The sequence below is a fragment of the Pithys albifrons genome, chromosome 16 (assembly GCF_047495875.1).
Source record: "Pithys albifrons albifrons isolate INPA30051 chromosome 16, PitAlb_v1, whole genome shotgun sequence".
In the NCBI taxonomy this organism is placed as follows: domain Eukaryota; kingdom Metazoa; phylum Chordata; class Aves; order Passeriformes; family Thamnophilidae; genus Pithys; species Pithys albifrons.
Window position 1 is genome coordinate 1,985,185 of NC_092473.1, and position 24,036 is coordinate 2,009,220.

At 51.6% G+C, this 24,036-nt stretch overlaps 1 protein-coding gene across 1 annotated transcript; it reads left to right on the plus strand.

Annotated features, from left to right (window-relative positions):
* Window positions 1-1,851: 1,851 nt before the first annotated feature.
* Window positions 1,852-23,156, plus strand: TELO2 (telomere maintenance 2). The gene is made up of 20 exons (XM_071571520.1): window positions 1,852-2,183; window positions 2,650-2,924; window positions 3,463-3,531; window positions 4,667-4,814; window positions 6,424-6,526; window positions 7,279-7,347; window positions 8,186-8,327; window positions 9,824-9,960; window positions 10,701-10,789; window positions 12,029-12,139; window positions 12,729-12,814; window positions 13,352-13,443; window positions 14,322-14,438; window positions 15,784-15,855; window positions 15,938-16,108; window positions 16,804-16,895; window positions 17,638-17,737; window positions 18,241-18,305; window positions 18,895-19,010; window positions 22,552-23,156. The coding sequence occupies exons 1-20, from the start codon at window positions 1,852-1,854 to the stop codon at window positions 22,653-22,655; spliced, it is 2,490 nt and encodes an 829-aa protein (XP_071427621.1). The 3' UTR covers window positions 22,656-23,156.
* Window positions 23,157-24,036: the final 880 nt, after the last annotated feature.

Below are 24,036 nucleotides of genomic sequence, written 5' to 3' on the forward strand. Positions count from 1 at the left end.
GGGATAACCTGGCAGTGCAGAGAGCACCAGTTCCTCGCCAGGAGCCTTTGCCACTGGGGTTCTTGGCATTGAGTTGAAATTAGTTCAAAATGGCTTTGATTTTAAAGCATCTTTTCCAGATAAAGGACAGGAAAGATGTTTCAGTCTCTCTCCAGTTAGCAGGCTGCTGCTTGCTCGTTGTAAATGCTTAGCATGCTGTACAGACCAGCATGTCAATGTTGAGCTATTTCAGAACCCCAGTGACTAAGCCAGGGGGGACATTCACCTTGATCTCTCGGTGCCAGCACAAGATTTTTCTGGGCTGCTGAAGTCCAGACCTGCCCAAAATTTAATTAAGTATAGCACTGTTGCATTATTCCAGTTCCCCATGATGATTAGTGTGTCTGCAGAGTAATCTCTTTTGTAATGCTGATACCAGGTGATCACCACAGAAACAGTGGTCACTGAACCTGACACTTTAAAGAAGAAGCTGGAAATGCTGAGAACTGTTCTGTAGCTTCCCCCTTCAGTGATTTCCTTCACCTTTCATTTGAGGGTGTTGGTGAAAACTTCCTACACAATCCTCAGTAAAATAATGTGAGTTCTTCTGCTTTTATAAATCCCAAGTGAGTGACTGAGGGCCAATCTCCTGCAAACTGCTGGTCAGAGAGGCTCAGGGTCATGGTGCTGGCTGGGTTATCTGGGGTTCACACAGGGAAAAGCAAAGAATTTACCACCTATTGTACAGCCAATACTATACAGAGGGTTTTTTTGTTTTGTTTTGTATAACTTTGTAGCCTTTGGGGCCATGTTGTGTTTGTACTTGTGTAGGATGAGCAATTACTGAATAAAGCAGTAGGTTGAGAGTAGCTGTCCTGCCTCACTGCCTTGCTGTGGGGGTGTGGGGCTCTTCCTGGGGATTCAGAGCTGGGAAATGGCCCTGGGGGTTCTGGTCAGTGACCAGTTGGCCACAAGTCAGCAGTGCCCAGGGGCCAGGAGGGACATCCCTGCCCTGGGGGACAAAGCCAGCATGGCCAGGCCAGGGAGGGGATTGTCCTGCTCTGCTCTGCACTGGGGCAGCATCACCTGCAATGGGGGGGCAGTATGGGGGGACACAATTTAAGAAAGACATTAAACCATTTATTGAGAGTCCAAAGGAGGGCAATGAAGATGGTTCAGGGCCTGGAGGGGCAGCGTGTGAGGACACTGAGGGCCCTTGGTGTGTTCAGCTGCACAAGAGGAGACTGAGGGGAGACCTCATTGCAGGTCCAACTTCCTCAGGAGGGGCAGGCACTGATCTCTGCCCTGTGGGGACCAGGGACAGCACCCAGGGAATGGCTGGAGCTGTGTCAGGGCAGGGACAGCCCCCAGGGAATGGCTGGAGCTGTGTCAGGGCAGGGACAGCCCCCAGGGAATGGCTGGAGCTGCGCCAGGGCAGGGACAGCACCCAGGGAATGGCTGGAGCTGCGCCAGGGCAGGGTCAGGTTGGATTTCAGGAAAAGGTTCTTCCCCCAGAGGGTGGTGGGCACTGACCAGGCTCCCCAGGGCAGTGGGCACAGCCCCAAGGCTGCCAGAGCTCCAGGAGCGTTTGGATGATGCTCTGGGGCACAGGGTGTGACTCCTGGGGATGGGCCTGTGCAGGGCTGAGGGTTGGACTGGATGGTCCTGTGGGTCCCTTTCAGCTCGGCACGTTCTGATTCCGTGCCCGGTGCGGCCCCAGCGCAGCCACTCCCGCGGTCTCTTTAAGAGAGGCGGGGCTTGTCCCCAGGGTTACGGAGCGCTCGCCGCTGATTTGCTGATGCTGATCGTTGCCCACCTCTGATTGGCTGCCGCGAACGGGCGGGAGCGGTGGCGGTGCCGCCCCTCAGCGCGATGGCGGCGGTGCCGGGTGTGGGGCTGTGCGTGGAGCGCTCTCTGCGCGAGGCGGCGGCGGCGCTGGGCCGGGCCGGGAAAGGGAACGGGAATGGGAACGGGACCGGGGAGGGCCCGGCGGCGGCGCTGGGCGCGGTGCTGGCCGCTGTGGCGGCGGCGGGCGGCCCGGCCGCGCTCGGGGAGCGGGAGCGGGCGCAGTTCGGCGCCTTCCTGCGCGGCCTGGCCCGGGCGCCCGGCGCGGCACGTCCCGAGGGTCTGTGGCAGCGCTGCTTCCTCGAGGGCCCGCCCGGCATCGCCCTCCACGTCCTGCTCGAGACGCTCGGCGCCGCAGGGTCAGTCCGGCCTGGAACGGGTGGGGGCATCGGGATCCCGGGGCTGGGGCGGGCGGGTTGGGGGGATCGGGATCCCGGGGCTCGTCCTGGCCCTGGGGCGGGTGGGTTGGGGGGATCGGGATCCCCGGGCTGGACCCGGGGCTGGGGCGGGCGGGTTGGGGGCATCGGGATCCCGGGGCTCGTCCTGGCCCTGCGACGGGCGGGTCGGGGGGTATCGGGATCCCGGGGCTGGGCCCAGCACGCAGGGGGGTCCGGCGGGGCCGGAGGAGAGCGCGGGATCTGAGTTAAGAAACAGTGAAATCCAATAGAATAGAACAAAATTCTTCCTTTTATTCAGCGAGTGAAAAGCAGTATCATGCACATCTTACTCTGAGCATCGGACAGGGGCGGAATTCCGGACAGGGACGGGAATCCCGAGCGGTTCTGGCTTGCAGGGACAGGAGTTCCAAGCAGTTCTCTCTTGCAGGCCCGGGCCCGGCCCGCGGGAGGCAGCGGCGGTGCTGGAGCAGCTCCTGGAGCGGGGCGCGCTGGCGGCGCTGCTGTGGGACGTGTGTCAGCAGCAGGCACAGGGGGGCTGCCCCGAGCACGATGCCCTGCTCTGCAGGATCGTGTCTGTGCCCGAGCACGTGAGCAACAAACTCCAGGGGAAAACCCCCGCAGTGTTCTTCCCGCAGAACTACTTCCCTCTCCTGGGAGGTGCAGTTCTCCAGGTGCTGCAGAAGATCTCTGACTCTCTGCGAGGTAAGGAGGGACTGTGCTGCAGGGATGGCTTTTCTGGTGAAGTGTCTGTGCATGGACCCCTTGGCTGCTTTTGAAATACAGACCATGAGTGTTGCAGAGCCTGTCATTCCTCCTTCACATCCTAAAAGCATAAGATCCCCAGAATGAGGGAGATAGCTGAGGCCTTTTAAAATCCCACTGAGAGCAGCAATCCTACAAGTGATTAAACAGCTGCTTCTGTTGCTAAAGCTTAGTTGTGGTCACTTGGTGTGGGCTGAGGGAATTGTGAGAGAGATGTAAATGGTGCTGAATGAGCCAGTGGCTTTGTTACCATGGTGTCAAAGTGGAACTGAGCTGCTTTAGCTTCTGCCTGTCACTGTGTGTATATCCTACTGAGTGCTGGTTTGTGCCTGAAGGCAAGTGGTGGAGGGAAGAGACGATGCTTGAAGAGAAAAGGTTAATCTGTGTTTTCAGGCTTCAACACTTGCAGAAGTGTCTGCACTTCCTCCTGAAGTTGGTTGGGGGATGCTGCTTGTTAAGCTCCTGCCTCTTTTCCCAGGTGGCTCAGACTGCTCCATCTCTTTCATTTCTCATGTCCTGGGGAAGGTGTGCATTCATGGAAGGCAAAGTGAGTGTTTTACTGTGCTCTTTTGGGGAAAGTGTTGTAATGTATCAGTAAGGGAGGATGACAGTGATGATGGTCAGTAGGAGTGGGAGACTGACCAGTTACTTTGGAGCTGTCCTGAGCTTGGCTGCACAGTCTGCCCTCTGCTCCCCCCTGTCTGGCAGGTGTTGGTGCTTTTCTGCCAGTTCACTTCAGTGGGCCCTGTTCTCTCAAGAACTGAAGGGGAGAACATCCTTATCAGGATGTCAGATTCCTATTCTGCCATTTGGGGCATGACTATTAAAAGCTCTTCTAGTGCTTTTCATACCTGAAAGTGCCCTGTAAATACCAGTGTAAGTCCCTGCCTTCTCATGGGAGCAGCCACTGGGCTGGCTGTGCTTATGACTTTGAAGCCACTGAATGCAGAACTGGTTAACAGGGCTGGGGAAGAAGGAGAAAGATTTTCTGGCTCTTCACTGTGATGAGGAATGTTTGCAGTTCCTTAAGCTGCTTGGTTAGTTGTTACCACTCGGCTCTTAGTTCTCCAGTTCTTGCTGGGACGTGTCCAAAGAGGAGTGACAGAGCTGGGGAAGGGTCTGGAGCTCAAGTGTGATGAGGAGTGTCAGAGGGAGCTGGGGGGGCTCAGCCTGGAGAAAAGGAGGCTCGGGGGGCACCTTCTTGCTCTCTGCAACTCCCTGGAAGCAGGGAAGAACCTGGTGGGGTCAGGCTCTGCTCCCAGGGAACAAGGGATAGGACAAGAGGAAAATGCCTCAAATGTGCCAGGGGAGGTTTAGGTTGGATATTGGGAAAATTTCTTCGTGGAAATGGTGGTCAGGCACTGGCACAGCTGCCCAGGGCAGTGGTGGAGTCACTAAATCCCTGGAGGGGTTTAAAAGCTGTGTGCAAGTGGCACTTCAGGATCTGGTGGCATTGGGAGTCCTGGGTTATTATTGGACTAGATGATCTTAGAGAGCTTTTCCAAGCCAGGTGATTCCATGATTCTATTCTATAATTTCTACTGCAGGAGCAGTTTAGAACTGCAAACTGTGCATTGTATTTTTTCATGGTGTCAGGATCTTGACATTTGCACGCTGAACTCACGTGCCACTGCCCCAGCCCTGCCCTGCTGGGGTATTTACTGTTCTGTCTTCTGCTTCAGAGGAAATTCTGGGTGTTCTGGTGCCTGCCCTGACAGAGCTCACCAGGTCAGACTGTATCTGGCAGAGGATCTGCTGGCAGCTGGTGGAGCGTGTGCCGGATCGCTGCATGGAGCCAGTGGTGCTTGGCTTTGTGCAGAGAGCACCTGGGTAAGAGCTCTGCCTTCTGTGCTGGTTTAAAGGGAAACTGACAGGGGAAGTGAATGCAACAGAAAAGAGATTGTAAGTCAGAGTTACAGTTAAATAACAATATCACAATAAATGCAATGGCACAAAGAGATAAATTGGTTTTAACCCATAAAAACCCAGCAGTGTAACCCAGCCCCCTGGGGCACAAACACAGTGGGGTTTGTTGGTCTCTGTTCTGAGCCCCACGTGGTTCCCCCGAGTCCAGAGGAAAAGTCTGAAGTGGAAACTCTGTTGGTGCAGCTGAGAGTTGCAGTGTGGTGGAGAGTGGTGGTCACAGGCTGGTGGAGAGTGGTGGGCTCCTCCTGTCGGGGTTCTGCTCCTTCTCTGAATCCAAAGAGTGGTCCCAGAAGTCCCCAGACCCCAAGATTCTCTCCCCTCAGGTGCAGGTGGGAGCCCCCAGTGCCTCCCCCAGGGCAGGGAGTTCCACACTGGGGGATCTGACTCTGGCAGTCAGGGAGGATTTTGGAATGGTTGCTGGCCCCTGAGCAGAGCTGAGCCCTCAGGTGGGTGTGGAGGTGCCAAGGAGTCCCTGCAGGGCAGTTCTCCCAGTTCCTCTGCCAGGCTTCTTTCCCAGCCAGCTCCCAGCCTGAGGGCTCAGCTGTGCCCTGGGCAGCTGCTGCCAATGGGCCCTTGGGAACAGTTGCTGGGCAATGGTCCAGAGGGTTTAGAATGCACAGCTTTGGTCACACCCACACAGGGATAAACTGGTCCCACCTGCTGAACTGGGACACCCAGAGCAAAGGCTGCAGTTTTGTCACAATCAGTGTCTGAAAGGTGCTGTGTTTGTTGTGGGTAAATGCTGTAGGTCATGGTGGCCAAAAAGGAGAGGGGACACAGGTCACAGATGTCACACAAGAGATAGTTTATTAAATCTCTCCATGAAGAAAGAAAAATAAAAGAAAAAGGCAAGCAAGAAAGAAAAATATACACTCTAAGTACAAGTTACACAATATATATTGTAAAATCCCACCCATAGCCAAGTGCCATAGGTTGTATTGCAATGTCCATAAACTTTATTACAGCTTCTAACTGGATGTTACTTTCTGCCCAGATGTTCTTTGTTGTGTGAAAAATTTATCTCTTCAACATTCTTTTTCTCATGCCTGCTTCTCTCAAACCCTTCTCATCTCATTTTGGTTTTGCCAGTCTGCTGGTTTTTCTCACAGGACTAATTAAGTTTCAGTGGTCTCATTTCTGTACCAAAAGGTACCAGCTACAAGGCCTAACCTGCAGCTTCAAAACCCTTCCTAACTCAAAACCCCTTAATAATCCTCAGAGTTTGTGTAAGTGGGTTTTTTTTTAGTACCCTTTCCTGAGAGACTCAAGGGGTAAAGGAGCTGATTGTTGCCTCTGGGGCAGCAGCCACCCCATTCCTTGAGGATCTACATTGTGACATGCAGTGGAAAAGCAAATGGAAACATTTCTTGCCATTACTGGCTCACTGTTTGAGTCTAGAGGTGTTCTAGAGACTTGGTTGCAAACAGCTGCCCTTCCATTTTCCTATGATTAGCAGCAGCATGACAGCAATTACATGGATTCCTGATGTTTTGTTGCTGACCTGTCTTGCCAGGGCAGATGCCTTGTCCAGATTGCTGGGAAACCTGGTTGTGAAGAACAAGAAGGCTCAGTTTGTGGTGACACAGAAGGTGCTGCTCCTGCAGTACAGCCACACGGTGAGGACTCTGTGGGGAGCAGCAGTGCCTGGTTTTCCCCACTGCCAGTGTGGTTTTTTTAGCTAAGCTCTTGCTCTTCCTGGGTAAGATTAAACTCTTTATTCAAAAAGAACCCTCCATCTCTGCACGTGTGTGCAGCTGTTCACTGACAGCGAGTGCTGGGGGGAGGGAGTGGTGAGGGGTGTTTGAAATCATGGGATTCATGTGCTCTCTCAGAGTTGATGGTGATTAGCAGAGTTACTGTACTCCCTCTCTGGAACCAAGTGGTTCTTTGCATGTAGTTTCAGTGTTCTGGGGAGGTGAGACATTCAGTTCTTTAGAATCTGGAAGGAGAGACCAAAACATCCATGACCCACCCTCAGAGATAAGAATTAGATCAAAGAGTTGAGACAAGGAGTGTTGGGTTTTTTCCTGTGCACCTGTTTGTCACAAGGTGTTAGGAAGTGTTCTGTGGCTTGTGCTGCTTGTTGTGAGGGATGTTTTCCAGACTTTGTGAGTTCTGTGTTTGCCTGGGACTGTGCTGGTTTTGTTGGTAAAAACACTGTATTGTATTCCTGTCATGTTTTTCCACGTATTTCATCAGCAACAGCATATGTGTGTTTGCTTATTTTTTAAAATTGACTCACTTTTCTGTCTCTGGCTGTTGTCAGCCAGTGTGTCAGGATGAAGGTTAATGCAGTAGCAGCACACCCTGTCTCTGCTGGTGCCAGCTTTGTGCCCAGTCCGAGCCAGGGCCGTGGTTGTCGTTGCAGACGGCGGTGCTGCAGACCCTGCTGGGATACCTGTCCCTGGACGGCCTGCGGAGGGCGCTGCTGCTCACAGTGAGCTCCCTGGGGTCACGGGGGGTCTCGGGGAGGGCATTCTGCTCTGGGTGGCTGTGGGGACAGAATTCTGGTACTTCTCCAAGACTTTGGTTGCTGTTGATGGGAGTGAGGGAGGCCCTGCCGTATCACAAGTAAACAGTGATACACAAATCAAAGCTTTCTGCACTGCTGGCATTAGTTTTTAATATTTAATTGGTGAATTGTCTCCCAAGTAGCAAAACTAACGAGGCTTGACAGATGTGCCACGTCCTCCATCCTTCTCAGCTCCCTCTCATCCTGTTTGTGGGTGGGCAGCAAGGGATCAGGTTAGTGGAGAGCTCTCTGTGTGCCAAATGGTTGGTGATGCTTCAGCATCTCTCTCAGCTGCATTTTCCTCAGTGGAGATGGCAGATGTTTCCCCTCTCCAATTCAACAGTGTAATGGAACTTCTGTGAAATTTGTGTATTTGGAAATCTCTATCATTTCCTCAAATCTATTTTTTCCCCCTGATTACATGTTCTAAAATGATCTGGAATTACTGAAAGCTATTTAAAATTGGATTAAAAACAGATAAAACCCTGTGCTATCATACTATTTTTTGGCAATAATGCATATTGCTTTGCATATAATATTAATTTGTCAGAAATAGACATCACCTTTAAATTTAAACTCCCATTATATTTAATAATATCTTAAACAAAGGTCAAGTGGAGTTCTCAGGTGGTCAAACACAGTACGTTGTGGGTCCTGAAATACAAAGTTAGCTCTGTCTGTGGGGAGACTACAAATGTGCTTCAGAAAACTCTTTCTTTGTAGAAAAGGTCCATTTCAGGCCAAGCTGAGTTCTCTGATTCAGGTGCTGCAGGAGCTGTTGGACACCTGGGGCAGCAGCAGTGCTGTGAAACACTCCCCCCCTGAGCAGCAGCTGTACATCAGCAAGGCCATCCTCATCTGCCTCTCCCACCTGAAGGAGCCTGAAATCGAGAGCTGCAGACAAGGTGAGGTCGTCTGAGAAGCAGAGCTTAGATTTGTTTAGCAGAGTCTTACACTGAGTAGTAAAATGTCTTGTTTTGATGTGTGGGTAAGTGCAATTGTCCCACTCTCCTTGGCAAGCAGGGAAACCGGCTGGAACCCTCTTTAGCACTGGTATGATAGTTCTACGTGTAGAGCTTTAAGTTATGGAATTATGGAGAAGCTCATCTTTGCCCCGAGGTTCTTACCTGAACAGTGGTTTAGGAACCCCAAAGGTTTATCACAGGAAAACAGGGATTGACTCTGGGACTGAGAGGAATGGTGGAATTTGCAATTAAGAACCTTAACCTTGGAGTGTGGGTGCAGCTCCAGAGGGGATGGGGAAGGTGGCTGAGGGTTTGGTTGGTGTGTGACTGTCCATGTGCGTTTCTCTGTCACTGTTCCCCTCAGTGTGGGCTCAGTAGGGCACAGCCCTCCTGTGCTGTGTTCCCACACTGGGGTCCTGGCCTTAAATCTCTGCTTCTGTTGCAATTAAAACAAAGTGCTGTACAATGTCTCGAGTTACTTCTGTGTGTGTTTGGCTTATGAAGGTGTGAAGGCTGACTTCAAGACTTGCTCTTCTGTTTCATCCTAGAATTAATTGTTCTTTAGGTGAAGAAGGGACCTGATATGTACTAACAGTACTGTAGTTTTATAGTCAGTTTTTTGGTCTGACAGTTTTTGAAAAGGTAAGCCAGGTGGGGGTTGGTCTCTTCTCCCAGGCACTCAGCAATAGGACAAGGGGGCACGATGGGCTCAAGCTCTGCCAGGGGAAATTGAAGTTGGAGATCAGAAAGAAATTCTTTGCAGAGAGAGTGCTCAGGGATTGGAATGGGCTGCCCAGAGAGGGGGTGGACTCCCCATCCCTGGAGGTTTTTCAACTGAGCTTGGCTGTGGCACTGAGTGCCATGATCTGGTAAAGGGACTGGAGTTGGCCCAAGGGTTGGACTTGATGATCTTGGAGGTCTTTTCCAACCCAGTCCATTCTGTGATTCCATGACTCTATGATAAGCTTTCTGAGATGTAGGAGGTCAGTCTGACAGCAGTAAGTGTGCCTGGTAAAGGTGGCAATCAGCACCCTCTGTGGGCTGAGAAATACTTGTGTTATCTGCCTGTCTGAACTTACTCAGGGGGTTTGGGAAATCTCTCTCTCTGACTGTTGTATTGGTCAGAACTTGCAGGGTCCCCAAAATGTGACTTTATTTCAGTGACTTCGAAGCACTTTACAACCAAACTAAAGATTGACTTGACTTACTGTCCTTTTTTGTTTCAGTGAAAACCAAAATATTCCAAATCAGAATATATTGTAATGTTTTGTTGACTTTGCAAGGGTGTGGGTCTGCTGAAGGGCAGCCCTGCCCCTGCAGAGGGGGCAGGCACAGTTCCTGGGTGTGAGTGGGCAAAGCTGCCCTCAGGAAGCACACAAAGGAGGGTGTTTGTTTCTGTCACTGTTACATGCTCTGTTTGTGGGTTGTCTCTGCAGAGCTGCTGATGGGCATGATGGAGGGGGTGAAGTGCCACCTGGACAGCTCCCTGCCCCGCCTGCGCCGCCTGGGCATGGTGGTGGCAGAGGCCATCAGCTCCAGGCTCAGCACCCACGGGCCCGTCCTGAAGTTTGAGGTGAAGGTTTTGATGATGTTTATGACCTGTGTGTGGGGCTTAGAGGAGATAAAAGCTTTAAACCAGATGATCCAGAGCATTATAGCACTTTTTTATCTGGAAATAAGGAGAGGCAGCAACACCTTGAAAAAGAGAGGAGCTCTGTTTAGAGAAAACAGCTGTACAAGAGGTGGCTGAGTGACTGAGGGTGACCTCAGAGTGCAGTCTGCTGGCAGAGCTCAGGGTAAACTGCTGGTTTAAAGGAGGCTTATCATATTGCATGAGGGAATCAGAATCTGACCCATGAAGTTGAGAGGGAACTTCAAACCTAAACCAGCAGTGAGCATTTAGTCCCTGACACAATGGGAAGACCTGCTCTGACTTGGGATTTTCAAGAGTGACATGGAGATATATGCTCTGCTCTTCCCAGTAGAGTTTTTGTGACTTACCTGATTAACTTAATTAATTCTTTAAAAGCCTGCAGCATCCTTCATATCACATTGCCATTTATTAAGTGTTTTATAAGTGGAAATAACATTCAGGCAGGGTGTGGTCAGGTACTACTGTTAAATATAGGGGCAAGATGACATATGCAGCATAAATGCAGTGCTGCTGCCAGCACAGGGAGTGAAACAAATGGGGTTGGTGGAGGCTCATCTGCTCCTGATTCAGTTCATGTGCAGTACAAGGGGGAAATGTTGAATGCTGGGCATGTTTGCAATAAATAATAAAGTGCAGCAATGGTTACTCTGAATGTCCAGTATGAAGATGATGATGAAACAAGAGAATTGAAGTCCCTTCTGGTGCAAACTCCATCACTGTGTGTTGTCCCCAGCCTTCCAGATGATGAGTAAGTTATTGCTGCTATTCATGCCATCTTTCTGCCCTTCTCCATGCCTTTTTTGAGTTACAGGTGAAAACTCTGTGCAATATTCAAGATGTTTTACATATTGTTAAGCATTATAATGCACCTTCTTCTTACAGTGCAGTGTAGTTACCTTGAATTCATAATTCAAATGGTGGCATGTAATAAAATTGCTTGTTTGATAGCTGCACATGGTGAAACTTTGGGGTTTTGTGTGCCCCTGGGTGGAATCAAATGGGGATTTCTCTTTGCATCTTGGAAATGTGGCATTTGGGCCATGTGCCCCCAGCCTGCTCCTCTGTGACAAAAATCTCCTGCATCTGTCAGGCTACAGACTGGCTCTTTGGGGCTCTTCACTCCCAGGGCATCTGCTGAGGCTCTTGGGAGCTCTCAGTGTGATCAGCAGAGGAATGAAACACTTCATGCTATTGGCAGGTGAAGGTGTTCAGCACTCCAGGGAAGAACAAAAGATTCATTGCTCCTGTTCCAGGGGCAAGTCCAGCACAGGCAGCTGTTAGAGAGCTTTTGGGAAGCAGAGAGATGGAAGGACAGTGCCAAAGTCCACAGAAATAGATGGACTCAGAAAACATGCTCTCAATTATTGTATTCATCCTATTAGCAATAGTTAAAAATGGTTTTTCCTATTTCACAGAATCATGGGGTGGTTTGGGTTGGAAGGGACCTCAAAGCCCATCTCATCCCACCCCCTGCCATGGGCAGGGACACCTCCCACCAGCCCAGGTTGCTCCAAGCCCTGTCCAGCCTGTCCTTGGACACTCCCAGGGATGGGGCAGCCACAGCTTCTCTGGGCAGGGCCTGGCCACCCTCACAGGGAAGGATTTCTTCCCAATATCCAATTCAAGCCTACTCTCAGTACAGTTTCATTCACAGCTCCAAATCTGGTGCAGGCCAGTGTGATCCAGTTATCAGAGTCTTTCCTTAGCAGGCTCAAGTCCAGGTTAGTGCAGGGGAGCAGAACAAATGAGCCAGTTTAATTTTTGTTATTTATTGTTCTTCTTTTAAGAGATTCTGCTTCTCTTCTTCCTTTATCCCATTTTCCTTCCCAGGACATTGTTCTCTGTGTCAGCCAAGCTGGCTGTGAGGCTGCAGCAGGAATAATTACCTGCTGTTCTGTCCAGGCAGGGGCTTGGTGGGGTGGGCAGTCCCTTCCTTGTAAGTGAGGACTGTTACTGTGTTCATTTTAAAGCTTCTTGTTCCTCACAGCAGGAGTGAGGAAGCAGCTGCTGCTCAGCCACTGGTACCAGAAAATAACAAGAAATCCCAGCCAGCCGCCCCGGTGATGCCAGAAGAGGAGTCAGATGCTGAGCTTGACAGGTATGGGGCAAGAAACTGGGAGGAAATGGAAAATAAATGGCAGCTGTGGGGAGGGGGGAGCCATCAGTACCTGCATTTCTGGGAAAATGTGATTCCTGGCCTTGTTCAGCTGAGTGGCTTTGCATGGGAAATTGCACACCAGTTTGTTAGTCAGTAAATTAAGCAAATCTCACATTGTGTGCAACTACTCTATTTATTCCATTTGACTTCGATACCTGTTTCCTGGAAATTTTGTGTGTATTTACCCATTTTAATAATGGCCCTGCCTTATTCTGTCACTATATATGTCATATATGTCACTTTATAAAGAACTCTCAAGAGTCAGCTTCTAGTCTGTTGGTCACATGAGTCCTTCCTGCCCTCGACCAGGAGATCCAGTTCCAGATCTGGTCACAAAACTGTTTTTTCCCTGACTAATTCCTGGAACTCCTGAGGGCCCCTCTCAGGCCAGGCCCCAGCAGTGCTGCTGGGTCATGCAGGAGTGAGGGGGTTGGGACAGTGTGTGTGCTGGTTCTGTCTCTGTGGGTCACTGGGGAAAGCAGCAACATCTGCACCCCATAAAGAACCCCTGCCTTTATTTCTTTCCCAGTGATGATGACCTCGTCCCTTATGACATGTCAGAGGATAAAGAGCTGAAGACTAAGGCTCCTGTGTATATCCGAGACTGTATTGAAGGTAGGAGGTTTGGGGCTGAGTCTTCATCTGTTTCCTGCCAGGTCTGGGAGAGAGATCTCTGTGTAGGTTTATTTTTCTGAGCTAATTGGAAGAAGCTGTAAGATTTTTAAGTAATTTCAGTTTAGTTCCTGGTGTTGGTTGTGCTTGACCAACAGACTTGACTGATGATTGTAATCATGGAATCACAGAGCTGTTTGGGTTGGAAGGGACCTTAAAGCTCATCCAGTTGGCAGGGACACCTTCCACTGTCCCAGGGTGCTCCAAGCCCCATCCAACCTGGCATTGGACACTCCCAGGGATGGGGCAGCCACAGCTTCTCTGGGCACCTGTGCCAGGGCCTGCCCACCCTCCCAGGGGAGAATTTCTTCCTTACATCCAATCTAGAGCCATCCTCTGCCAGTTTAACATCTTTACCCCTCATTCCATCAGCAATACCTGCCTGTACTAAAAGAAGTGATTGGCAGCAGGAGGTTGGGGGACACACCCAGGCACAGCCATTCTGTTGATAACCTTTGTTTGTGTTTTGATTCCCTCCAGTTCTGACAGGCTGTGAGGATGTGGACAAATGGGAGGCCACAGTCAGGGCCCTGGAGGGCCTGATTCGGAGGAATCCAGCAGCAACACGAGAGGTGAAGTGGCATGACCCAGGTTACCACAGGGCTGTCCTGAGGACACTAACTGTGCCTAAATGTGAAAGCTTGGGAATGTGTACCTTAAATGCAGGTACACACTTTCAGCTTTCAGCTTGGGAAGGGAAATAGAAATAGTTGCCTTGAGGGTGAGGCTCTAGAGCAGACAGGAACAAAGAGGCAGCAAAGGTGCTGGCAGCACTGTGGCATCCAACAGCCCCTGCACTCCAAATGAAACAGGCTGCAAGCAGAGCCTGCCTGTGTGAGGAACATCCATGCTTTGTGCTGGGCAGGAAAAGCATGAAATGCACATTATGTTTTGGATTTTGAATTGATATTCAATATAATTGTTACACCCCAACAAAAAGGGAGGTAAAATCAAATGGGCTTTCCCTATTTTCTTGTAGAAGCATAATGTCTTCTGGGGGGAATAGTTGGATTATGCTGATCAAGATGAAATGCTCAGGTGAGAGGAACCTGGAACAAGGTCACTGCAAAGCAGGCTCACCAACACTTGTTAGTGAACACATGAAGGTGGCAGAGACAGGCTGAGAAAGAGAAGGGGTGTGGTACTGTACCCTCTAACACATCAGCTGTAGTGACAAGTCATCCTGTGTCATGGTGCCACCACTTCTCCAAAAGGCCCAAGTAAAAATGGACAGAAAATTGGCAGGCAGGGGGTTTGTTCAGGGTTTTGAGAGATCTGTCTTGATGTAATTTGGCTTAATGTGTTTTCTCTCCTTCCTAAATAATGGACATGTTACCTCTATGGAATGCCTCCTTGTCTTTGCTTAAACATTGGAAATGGTGTGTAAATCTGCTTAGGGGAAAAAACCCCACTATCAGGGATTTGATTCCTCTTTTCATGTTTTGAGCAGGTTAGTGTGGAGCTGGCAAAAATATTACTGCATCTGGAGGAGAAGACCTGCATTGAAGGCTTCGTGGAGCTCCGTCAGAGAGCTCAAGTAGCTGTTCTAACCACAGATCCCATTCCTGTGAGTCCCTCTTGGTGCTTTCCTTTTCCTGGTTGAGGCACAGGCAAAAACTGAAGCAGTTGAAGTGTCTTGCTGGTTTGATGGAGGCAGCTGTCATGTCAGTGTGGTAGAACAGGTAGTTCAGGTTCTGACAGTTATGCAGCTGGAGAATCTACAATGAATGAGTGAACTAACAGGGAAGGGAAACCCTGTCAGGCTGGAGGAGGCTGTTTGGAGATTGCTGGTCAGAGTGGACCTCAAAAGGCAGATTAGATAAGGACTTGTACTGAAGGGTTTCACATAGAATCATAGAATGGATTGGGTTGGAAAAGACCTCCCAGATCATCAAGTCCAACCCTTGGGCCAACTCCAGTCCCTTTACCAGATCATGGCACTCAGTGCCACGGCCAAGCTCAGTTGAAAAACCTCCAGGGATGGTGAATCCACCCCCTCTCTGGGCAGCCCATTCCAATGCCTGAGCACTCTCTCTGCAAAGAATTTTTTTCTGATCTCCACCTTCAATTTGCCCTGGCAGAGCTTGAGCCCACTGTGCCCCCTTGTCCTATTGCTGAGTGCCTGGGAGAAGAGACCAACCTCCACCTGGCCAGAACTTCCCTTCAGGCAGTTCCAGACAGTGCTGAGGTCACCTCTGAGCCTCCTCTTCTCCAGGCTAAACATCCCCAGCTCCCTCATAGAGGGGAGCTGAGGCACAAAGGTCTTCTCTACCCAAAGACTTGACTGATGATTGTAATCATGGAATCACAGAACTGTTTGGGTGGGAAGGGACCTGAAAGCTCATCCAGTTCCACCCCCTGCCATGGGCAGGGACACCTTCCACTGTCCCAGGTTGCTCCAAGCCCTGTCCAACCTGGCCTTGGGCACTTCAGGGATGGGGCAGTCACAGCTCCTCTGGGCACCTTGTGAGGGCCTGCCCACCCTCACAGGGAAGATTTTCTCCTTTACATCCAATCTAGAGCCATCCTCTGCCAGTTTAACACCTTTGCCCTCCATCCATCAGTGCAGGCCCTGGTAAAAAGCCTCCCTCCATCTTTCCTCTAACCCTCTTTTGAGTACAGGAAGGCCACAGTGAGGTCTCCTAGCTGCCATTGGAGGTGTTTGGGTACCTCTGCATAGGAGGGACAGAAGAATGACAAAGTCCCGTTTGTCATTTACTTCCTTTGGGAGCGTCTGGAATTGGAAGTGTCTGAATTTCCCCCATTTACACAGCATGTCTCTTCCCTTCTCTTGGAGGCTTGCTGTTCCTAACAGGAAGCAGGACCTGTGGAATGAAATGCTTTGAAGGGTTAGTGGGAAGGCTGTTTGCAGCCTGGGTCTGCACTCACTGTGCCTTCATTGTTCTGTTCAGGTCTCAAAGTACTTGACCTCCCAGTTCTACTCTCTGAACTACAGTCTCCGGCAGCGCATGGACATCCTGGATGTGAGTGCTCTCACCTGCCCTCGTGCCTCTTGCACCAGTGCTCAGGTGTGATGGGTTACCTTTTACTCTCTGTTCCATCCAGGTATTGGTTTTGGCAGCTCAGGAGCTGTCCTGTCCCAAATTCCATGGGAACACCAAGGATTCTGGTGCCCAAAAGCCTCATATCCAGCTCCTTCCTGGAAGTGACAGCTCTAAGGACTGGAGAAGAATTGTTGATGAGAGGATCAAAAGCAAGACTCGGAGATTTAATACGGTGAGGCCAGGGCAGAAACAAACTACTGCCAAATCCAGCAAAAAAAGGGACACTCAGAGCTGCTGTAGTTCTGTCTGGAAAAAGCAAAATAGCCATGAAAGTGGGCCCAATCCAAAGGAAAGACTCTCTAACTTCAGATGTAGATTTATTTTGCTACCTGGCTGAATCTTTTGTTGCAGAGTACCAACTCCTTTAATCCTCTCCCAGCAGGGAGAGGGAGATAAACCTGGAACTTCTTACCTGGCTTTGAGGGATAGTGGCTGTTCTGTGCCTGCTCTGAGCTTGTGTGGCCGCTGCAGGGAGCTGTGGCTGCACCTCACAGGGCCCAGCCCAGCTGCCTCTGGACTGGACTGTCTCAGCCTTCCTGTTCTCAAGGGAGATAAACTGATGGCAGTTTCCTGGTTCCCAGAATTCCCCTTCAGAGTTTGCTTTCCAAAATTCCTTTATCCCTTGTATGTTGTTTTTCCTTATATCTAACCCAGCAGGACTGAGCTATGTTGTACTGAAATATTTAGATGTGGAGAGGATCTGAAGTGGGAAGTGGGCAGTCGAGTTGGAAACTGTTAGACATGGGTGTACAGGCAGTGGCTGATGATGGGCTGGCTGCAAGGGGTCTGTAGTCATGACAGTGTGCAGGGAAGTGGGAGAGCTGGGAGCTGCATCTTGTGTCTGGACTTCATGTTTGTCTTGGACAGGGTCACTGTCACGTGGAAGTGGCTTCCGGCCCAAACGAGTTCAATTCTGTTGCTGGGCATTTCTTCTTCCCATTGATTCAGCACTTCGACAGGTGAGTGTGAGCACCTTGGCATGTGGGTCTGGCAGCTGCCAGAGTGAACCTTCTGTTTGTTCTCTTGCCTCAGAGCAGCAGGCTAAGCCCAGGAGCTGTGCAGAGCCCAGTGACACTGCATTGACACCTGGGTCACTCACAGAGCTTGGAAAGTCTTCTGGGGCAGGAGGGTGTGGGACCCTGCAGAAGTGAGATCCATCACGAGGATAATCTCACAGACAGCACCACACCAGCTGTCTTGGCTGAGCCTCCACTGTGGGAGGTTCACAAAAACCACAGAGCTCAGACTGCAGCCTTGAACCAAAGTTAACTGTCTCAGGTTGGGCCTGTCACCTGCACTGGTCTTTGTGGTTACAGAACAGAGCACAGGACATAGTCAGTCCCTTAACTTTCCTAACCTAAGAAAGCCAAGCAATTTATTCCATGATAATCAGGGTTATTGTAATACCAGTTGTGAGGGTATGGCAGTGGGGGCAGGTTTTGCCTGCAGGTCTTTCTGAGTAAAGCCTGTTGGCAAAATGTGTGATAGCTGCTGTGAGAGCAGGGGATATTGCTCTGGGAGATACTGGCCTGGGATGAAGATGCTGTGGGCTGTGTAACCTGGTAGTGGCTGTGCAGTGACTGTTGTTGTAGGGATTGAGGCTTTTGGGGAACAATTCCCCCTGCATAACTCCCCAGCTGTTCCAAAGGTGCACTGATCAGCCTTCTCACTGCTGCACAACTCTGTGTCTTGCACTTGCAGGCCTTTGACAACATTTGATCTCCTGGGGGAAGATCACTTAGTCCTTGGAAGGCTGGTCCACACTTTAGCAGTCCTGATGTACTTGGCTGTCAACACTGTGGTAAGGAAGGGCAGGGAGTGGGGGAGACTTCCAGCCTGGGAATTGTGCCTTCTGGAATTGCAGTGTGCTCTAGGCTGCTGCACTGGGCTGGCAGAAGGTTGGAGTTGTGTGGGCTGAGCAGCTCTGAAGGGCTGGGAAAAACTGGTCAGAAAAGAGACACTGGGTTTAAGTCACCCCTGAACTATTTTTTGCTTCTTGTAGAAAACTTCTCAGCTTCTGTGGGAAGTTGGGCACATCATTTCATTTTACTGCCAGATTCCTCATCTGTAAATAAATTAATTGTAGCCCTGATTTTACAAAGTCTTTGATGAAGGAGTGTTTGGACAGGGCTCTCAGGCACATGGGGGGATTGTTGGGGTGTCTGTGCAGGGCCAGGGGCTGGACTGGATGGTCCTTGTGGGTCCCTCCAGCTCAGGCCATGCTGTGACTGTGAGCAGTGTGTCTCTGTGGGGTGATGTGGATGGGAAGGTGCTCAGTGGTGGTGTCACAATCCTCTTTTGCAGGCAGTGACAGCAATGGGAAAAGCTCTGCTGGAGTTTGTTTGGACTCTGCGTTTCCACACGGACTCGTGAGTGACTGCAGTTTACACTTTCCTTTTTAAAGCTCAGCTGTGGGCCATGATTTGTGTGTGTCCAAGACTAGCTCCTGACTCAGGGTGTGTGTCTTAGTGCATTAACTCTGTGCTCTCCTCCAGCTGTGTGCTCTTATGGCTGAGTTTAATGCCAGACTAACACACGGAGTTGGCTGTTGTCTTCTGGTGTGGCAGTACAGCCATTACCTGTAGAAAGCTTGACAAATTTCCTGACCACTTGCCCATGTGATAGTTTCATCTGTGTTTACTCAGGGAGCACAGAAAACCTTAGATTCAATCCCAGCATTCAGCCTTGGAAAGGAATTCAGACATGTATCCAAAAGTAAACATCCAATTTCTGGTTGATCTCAGACTTGTCCAGGGCTCTCAGTTGTGCTCCCCTCCTGCACCACAGAAGGGCAGGGCTCTGATTTGGGCACACTGCTGGCTGGTGTGTGTTACACCCCTAATCAGCAGGAATATGGCAAAAGTCACTGTACCATCTGACACTGGAGAGCCCCTGAGGAGAGGAAATGGAGGCCCAGCGTGGAGCTGCAGCTCTAACCAGTGCAGTGCTTCTCCACAGGTACGTGCGCCAGGGCCTGCTGTCCTGTGTCTCCTCCCTGCTCCTCAGTGTCCCTGCACAGCTGCTCCTGACAGACATGACAGAGGAGCTGCTGGAGGCTCAGTCCTGGCTGGGAGGTAAGACAGGCTGGGGTGCACCATTCAGTGGGGCAGTCTGTGTGCAGTGTGTCTGTCACTGGGAGGGCAGCAGTGGTGCCCTGGTGTGTGCACCAGAGAGCTGCATGATCAGCAGCTACCAGAGCACCCTCTGTGTGCTGCAGGGGTGCAGTACCAAGGTCCCCAAGGCATAAGGTGAGAGCTGTGTGTGCCATTTCAAACTGTGACTGTCCTCACAGGCCAACCAGAAAAATGCCCAGAGGTATTCTGTGCTCCATTCTCTGTCTGAACATCCAAGAACCCACCTCAAGAACTCCCTGAAGGGAAGTTCTGGCCAGGTGGGGGTTGGTCTCTTCTCCCAGGCACTCAGCAATAGGACAAGGGGGCACGATGGGCTCAAGCTCTGCCAGGGGAAATTGAAGGTGGAGATGAGAAAGAAATTCTTTGCAGAGAGAGTGCTCAGGCATTGGAATGGGCTGCCCAGAGAGGGGGTGGATTCCCCATCCCTGGAGTTTTTTCAACTGAGCTTGGCCGTGGCACTGAGTGCCATGACCTGGTAAAGGGACTGGAGTTGGACCAAGGGTTGGACTTGATGATCTCAGAGGTCTTTTCCAACCCAATCCATTCTGTCATTCTAAGAAGCTGCAGGAAGGATTGTCACAATTCCTGTAGCACCCAGGCAGGGTTGTTAGTGCTAAAAACAGGGGGTAGAGGAGCATGGCCCCATCTCTCACTTCCTGTTGCTGATGAAAACCAACAGAACACAGCAAATTACTTTGAATGCTGCACCCAAGGTCAACACAAGCTGTGTCCTTGGGTCCTGGCAGGCCAGAGCTGCACAGATCAGTGCTCAAGTAGTGCAGTGAGCTGGAGGTAACAGAGGCACTAATGTTGAAGCCTCCATTGTGTTCTCAGTGTGGCTCTCATGACTCCCTGGTGTGATTTCCTTCACCACTCTCTCTCTTGGTGAGTGGCTTCCCACAGGGAGCAGGCAGGAAGTGACACTGACCCAGGCAGGCTCTGATCCTGGCAGGTTGGGAGCTCTGTGCCCTCTGAAAGGAAGAGAACTGCCTTGTGGGGCTGAAGACTTGGCTTTTCCCATGACATGGTGTGCTCTCAGGAATCTGCTTGTGTCTGCAGTTAACACTGCAGTTACCAAGGGAAGCCTTTCAGGAATGTATTTCCAGTATGAGGGGCTGCATAATCTGTTTTTAGTTAGTTATTTGGGGGAGCAGGAGGAGGATGAGAGAACTGCTACCAGCTTTTCATGGCTGTAGGTGGTGTAATAACCATCTCTTTACATGTAGTGCTTTTGCATGGAAGTTGCATTGGTGATCATGGTGGGAATGGGAGCAGGATAAGGTCACAGTTGTGGCTGTAGCAGAGAGGGGAAAATTGCAGTAGGAGTCTTTCAGAAACCTTAAAGAATTCAACTCAGTTCCATGTCTCGTCAGATGTAATTTAAGTGCAGTTTAAAGGGCTTGTGGAGCTGCTTCCTGAAACACACCAGCTCCTTGGGCTGTGCCTTTGCTGTTTGTTGTAGGTTGTTGGTAAAATGGCTGCACTGGGAGGCACTGGGTGCTGCTGATCCAGCAGGTCAGGTCTGCCACTACAGTCCTGCTTCTGTGCCAGCATCACAGGTCTGAGCTCATGGACTTGCTGTTTCTCCATGACTCTTCCAGACAGGATTTGCAAGAGGTGTTGTGTGTTGGCTGTGCTGTAGCTGGGAGTGACCAACTGCCCTGCACAGGAGCCTTGTGGCCGCTTTGGGGCTCAGCTGAAAGCACCTGTGTGTCTCCTGCCATGGCCAAAGCACAGTGATGACCAGTGGGATAGGAGATGTTACCCATGAGGTGTTTAGTAGAAATCCACAAATCTGCTCCAGTTTGTTGTTTCATCAGGGCCTACACAGAGAGCTGTAGTGCACCCTGTGACTGTGTCTGCCCTTCAGCCTTTGGGCTGGAACCAGAGCTGCTCACAGGTGTGGGCCAAGAAACTGCTGCAGTCACTGTCGTGGCACTGTCTGCTTCCTGAGTGTTTTGGGATGTTTCACAGAATCATAGAATCAGTTGGATTGGAAGAGACCTCTGAGATCATGAAGTCCAAACCTTAATCCAACCCCACTTTGATTACCAGATCATGGCACTGAGTGCCATATCCAATCTCATCTTAAAAGCCTCCAGGGTCAGAGAATCCACCCCCTCTCTGGACAGGCCATTCCAGTGTCTGACCACTCTCTCTGTAAAGAACTTCTTCCTGATATCCAACCTAAACCTCCCCTGACAGAGCTTAAGCCCCTGCCCTCTTGTCCTACTGTCGGTTGCTTGAGAGAAGAGACCAATCCCCACCTGGCTACAACATCCTTCAGCTGGGGGAGAGATGAGAATCCACCTTGGGCTCGCCCATCTTTGCCCTTAGTGCCATGCTGAACCTACTGTTGAGCAGCCTGATCCTTCCCAGGGGAGAGAGGGAATACCTAAGCACTTCTAGGAAAGGGTTCCTTTGATTCCTCAGCAGCTGCCTTTGAGGGACTTCCCCACCTCTTGCAAGTGCTGTGGAGCTCTCTCATGGGTACCTGTGGTTGATGTCAGGACTCAGAGGGTTCTCTGGTGCCCTCTGCCTCCCCTGCAGTGCCAGCTCCAGGCTCAGGGAACAGAAACAGCACCAACAGCATTGAGCTTTTGAGCTTGTTCCAGTCTGCCTTGTGACCTCCCCTCTTGCCTTCTGTGAGGGAGTGTGGAAGCAGCTCTGCCTGTGTTATAAATAGCCCATCCCTGGGCATGAGTCATGTGTTTGGGCTGCCAGGGCCGGGCCCAGCACACGGCTCGTGCGTACAGGATATCCTCGCACAGGCTCCCTGCTCTTCCAGCCTGCCCTGCTCAGACATCCTGCGTGCATCCTGGCTGGGATCTGCCTGTCCAGGGCCCCTGGAATCACAGCTGCTGGAACAGCCTCGTGCTGCCCTAATGTGCTGCACAACGTGTGGAAGGACTCGTTCATCAGAGTCTCTCAGCAGGGAGAGTGTGCTGGACCTCGGGCCTGCCTCCTTTCTCCATTGGAATGGCAGCGTGACCCCAGATTCAGGAGGGAACACTGAGCATTGCAGATTGCAGGAATGGCAGAATGGAGACTTCAGGCTTTGGAGAAAGTGGATTTCTAGCTGCATCCATGCTTGTAGCTCAGCTGCACAAAGGTTATGTGCAGCTCGAGGGCACAAGTCAAGTACCAGTTCTGGCAGGAAGGTTATCCCGTGGAATCCAAGATCAGACAGTATCTATAGTGTTTCAATCCAAGTGACTGTGTCTGTCTCCTGCAAGACTGACCAGAGCACTGACCAAGTGGCAGTCAGGGCTTGGCTTGGCTGAGCTCTTACTGCTCTAGATAATCAAGTTTGTGCATCTCTGCCTTCTGACCCAATCCAGTTCCTGCAAGTGCTGATGTCCAGCCCATCCATAGGTGCAAACACTGTTGTGTTTATTTCTGTGATTGTCAGTGAAACAGTCAGAAGTCCTAAGGGCAGTTTTCCCCATTTTCCAACTAACAGTGGCTGCTTCTTTTGCAGATGTGGTGGAGAAAGATCCTGATGGGGACTGCAGGAGGTTGGCCTTGCAGAACTTGCTGCTAATGGAGAACCTGAAAAAGAAACTTGAAGCTGTCCCTTCCTAGCTGAGGGTAACAGAAACGACCTTTACCTTGCCCTCCTGCCAGCTGGATGTGTTTGGGCACTGCCTGGGCCTCCTGTGCAGTCACCTGGCTGGAGGAGAGGAAGAAGGGGGAAGGGTGCTGAGCTGTGAGCCAGAGAGCCTGACTTGACATCTGGACTTTGTAGTGGGGGCCAACTGAGCGAGCTCTGGGTATCCGGTACAGCGAGTACAGATGCAGGAAGGCAGCGAGCGCTGCCACCCCCGGCCCCCACCAGCTATTTATAACCTTGGCAGGCCCGAGCACTCGGCTAAAAATATGGGGAGGATCTCGGGGAGCTTTCTTGTCAGAAAAACAGGAGGGCTGGGAACAGCCACGTGGCACTCTGGCCTGCCCCTGGGAAAGGCCCCCACAGCCCTGAGCAGCTGCAGCTGGGGCAGCAGCTGTTGGGCTGTGCCCAGGGGGTGGCACTGATGGACGGGGTGGCACTGCTGAGGGGATGGCACTGCTGAGGGGGTGGCACAGGGCAGGGGGTGGCACAGGGCAGGGGGTGGCACTGCTGAGGGGATGGCACAGGGCAGGGGGTGGCACAGTGCAGGGGGTGGCACTGCTGAGGGGATGGCACAGGGCAGGGGGTGGCACAGTGCAGGGGGTGGCACTGCTGAGGGGATGGCACAGGGCAGGGGGTGGCACAAATGCAAGGGTGACACTGCTGAGGAGGTGGCACTGCTGAGAGGGTGGCACTGCTGAGGGAGTGGCACAGCGCAAGGGTGGCACTGCTGAGGAGGTGGCACTGCTGAGGGGGTGGCACTGCTGGAGGGGGTGGCACTGCTGAGGGGGTGGCACAGTGCAGGGGGTGGCACTGCTGAGGGGGTAGCACTGCTGGAGGGGGTGGCACTGCTGAGGGGGTGGCACTGCTGAGGGAGTGGCACTGCTGAGAGGGTGGCACTGCTGAGGGGGTGGCACTGCTGAGGGGGTGGCACTGATGAGGGAGTGGCACTGCTGAGAGGGTGGCACTGCTGAGGGGGTGGCACAGTGCAGGGGGTAGCACTGCTGAGAGGGTGGCACTGCTGAGGGAGTGGCACTGCTGAGGGGGTAGCACTGCTGGAGGGGGTGGCACTGCTGAGAGGGTGGCACTGCTGAGGGAGTGGCACTGCTGAGGGAGTGGCACTGCTGAGGGGGTGGCACTGCTGAGAGGGTGGCACTGCTGAGAGGGTGGCACTGCTGAGGGAGTGGCACTGCTGAGGGGATGGCACAGGGCAGGGGGTGGCACAGTGCAGGGAGTGGCACTGCTGAGGGGATGGCACAGGGCAGGGGGTGGCACAGTGCAGGGGGTGGCACTGCTGAGGGGATGGCACAGGGCAGGGGGTGGCACAAATGCAAGGGTGACACTGCTGAGGAGGTG

Bases quoted from the DNA above. Each gene is read 5' to 3' on its own strand.
- TELO2 (XM_071571520.1), top strand. From the start codon at position 1,852: ATGGCGGCGGTGCCGGGTGTGGGGCTGTGCGTGGAGCGCTCTCTGCGC. The intron at 8,328-9,823 runs GTGAGGTCGTCT...TTGTCTCTGCAG, and splicing joins AATCGAGAGCTGCAGACAAG to AGCTGCTGATGGGCATGATG. The intron at 17,738-18,240 runs GTAAGGAAGGGC...CCTCTTTTGCAG, and splicing joins ACTTGGCTGTCAACACTGTG to GCAGTGACAGCAATGGGAAA.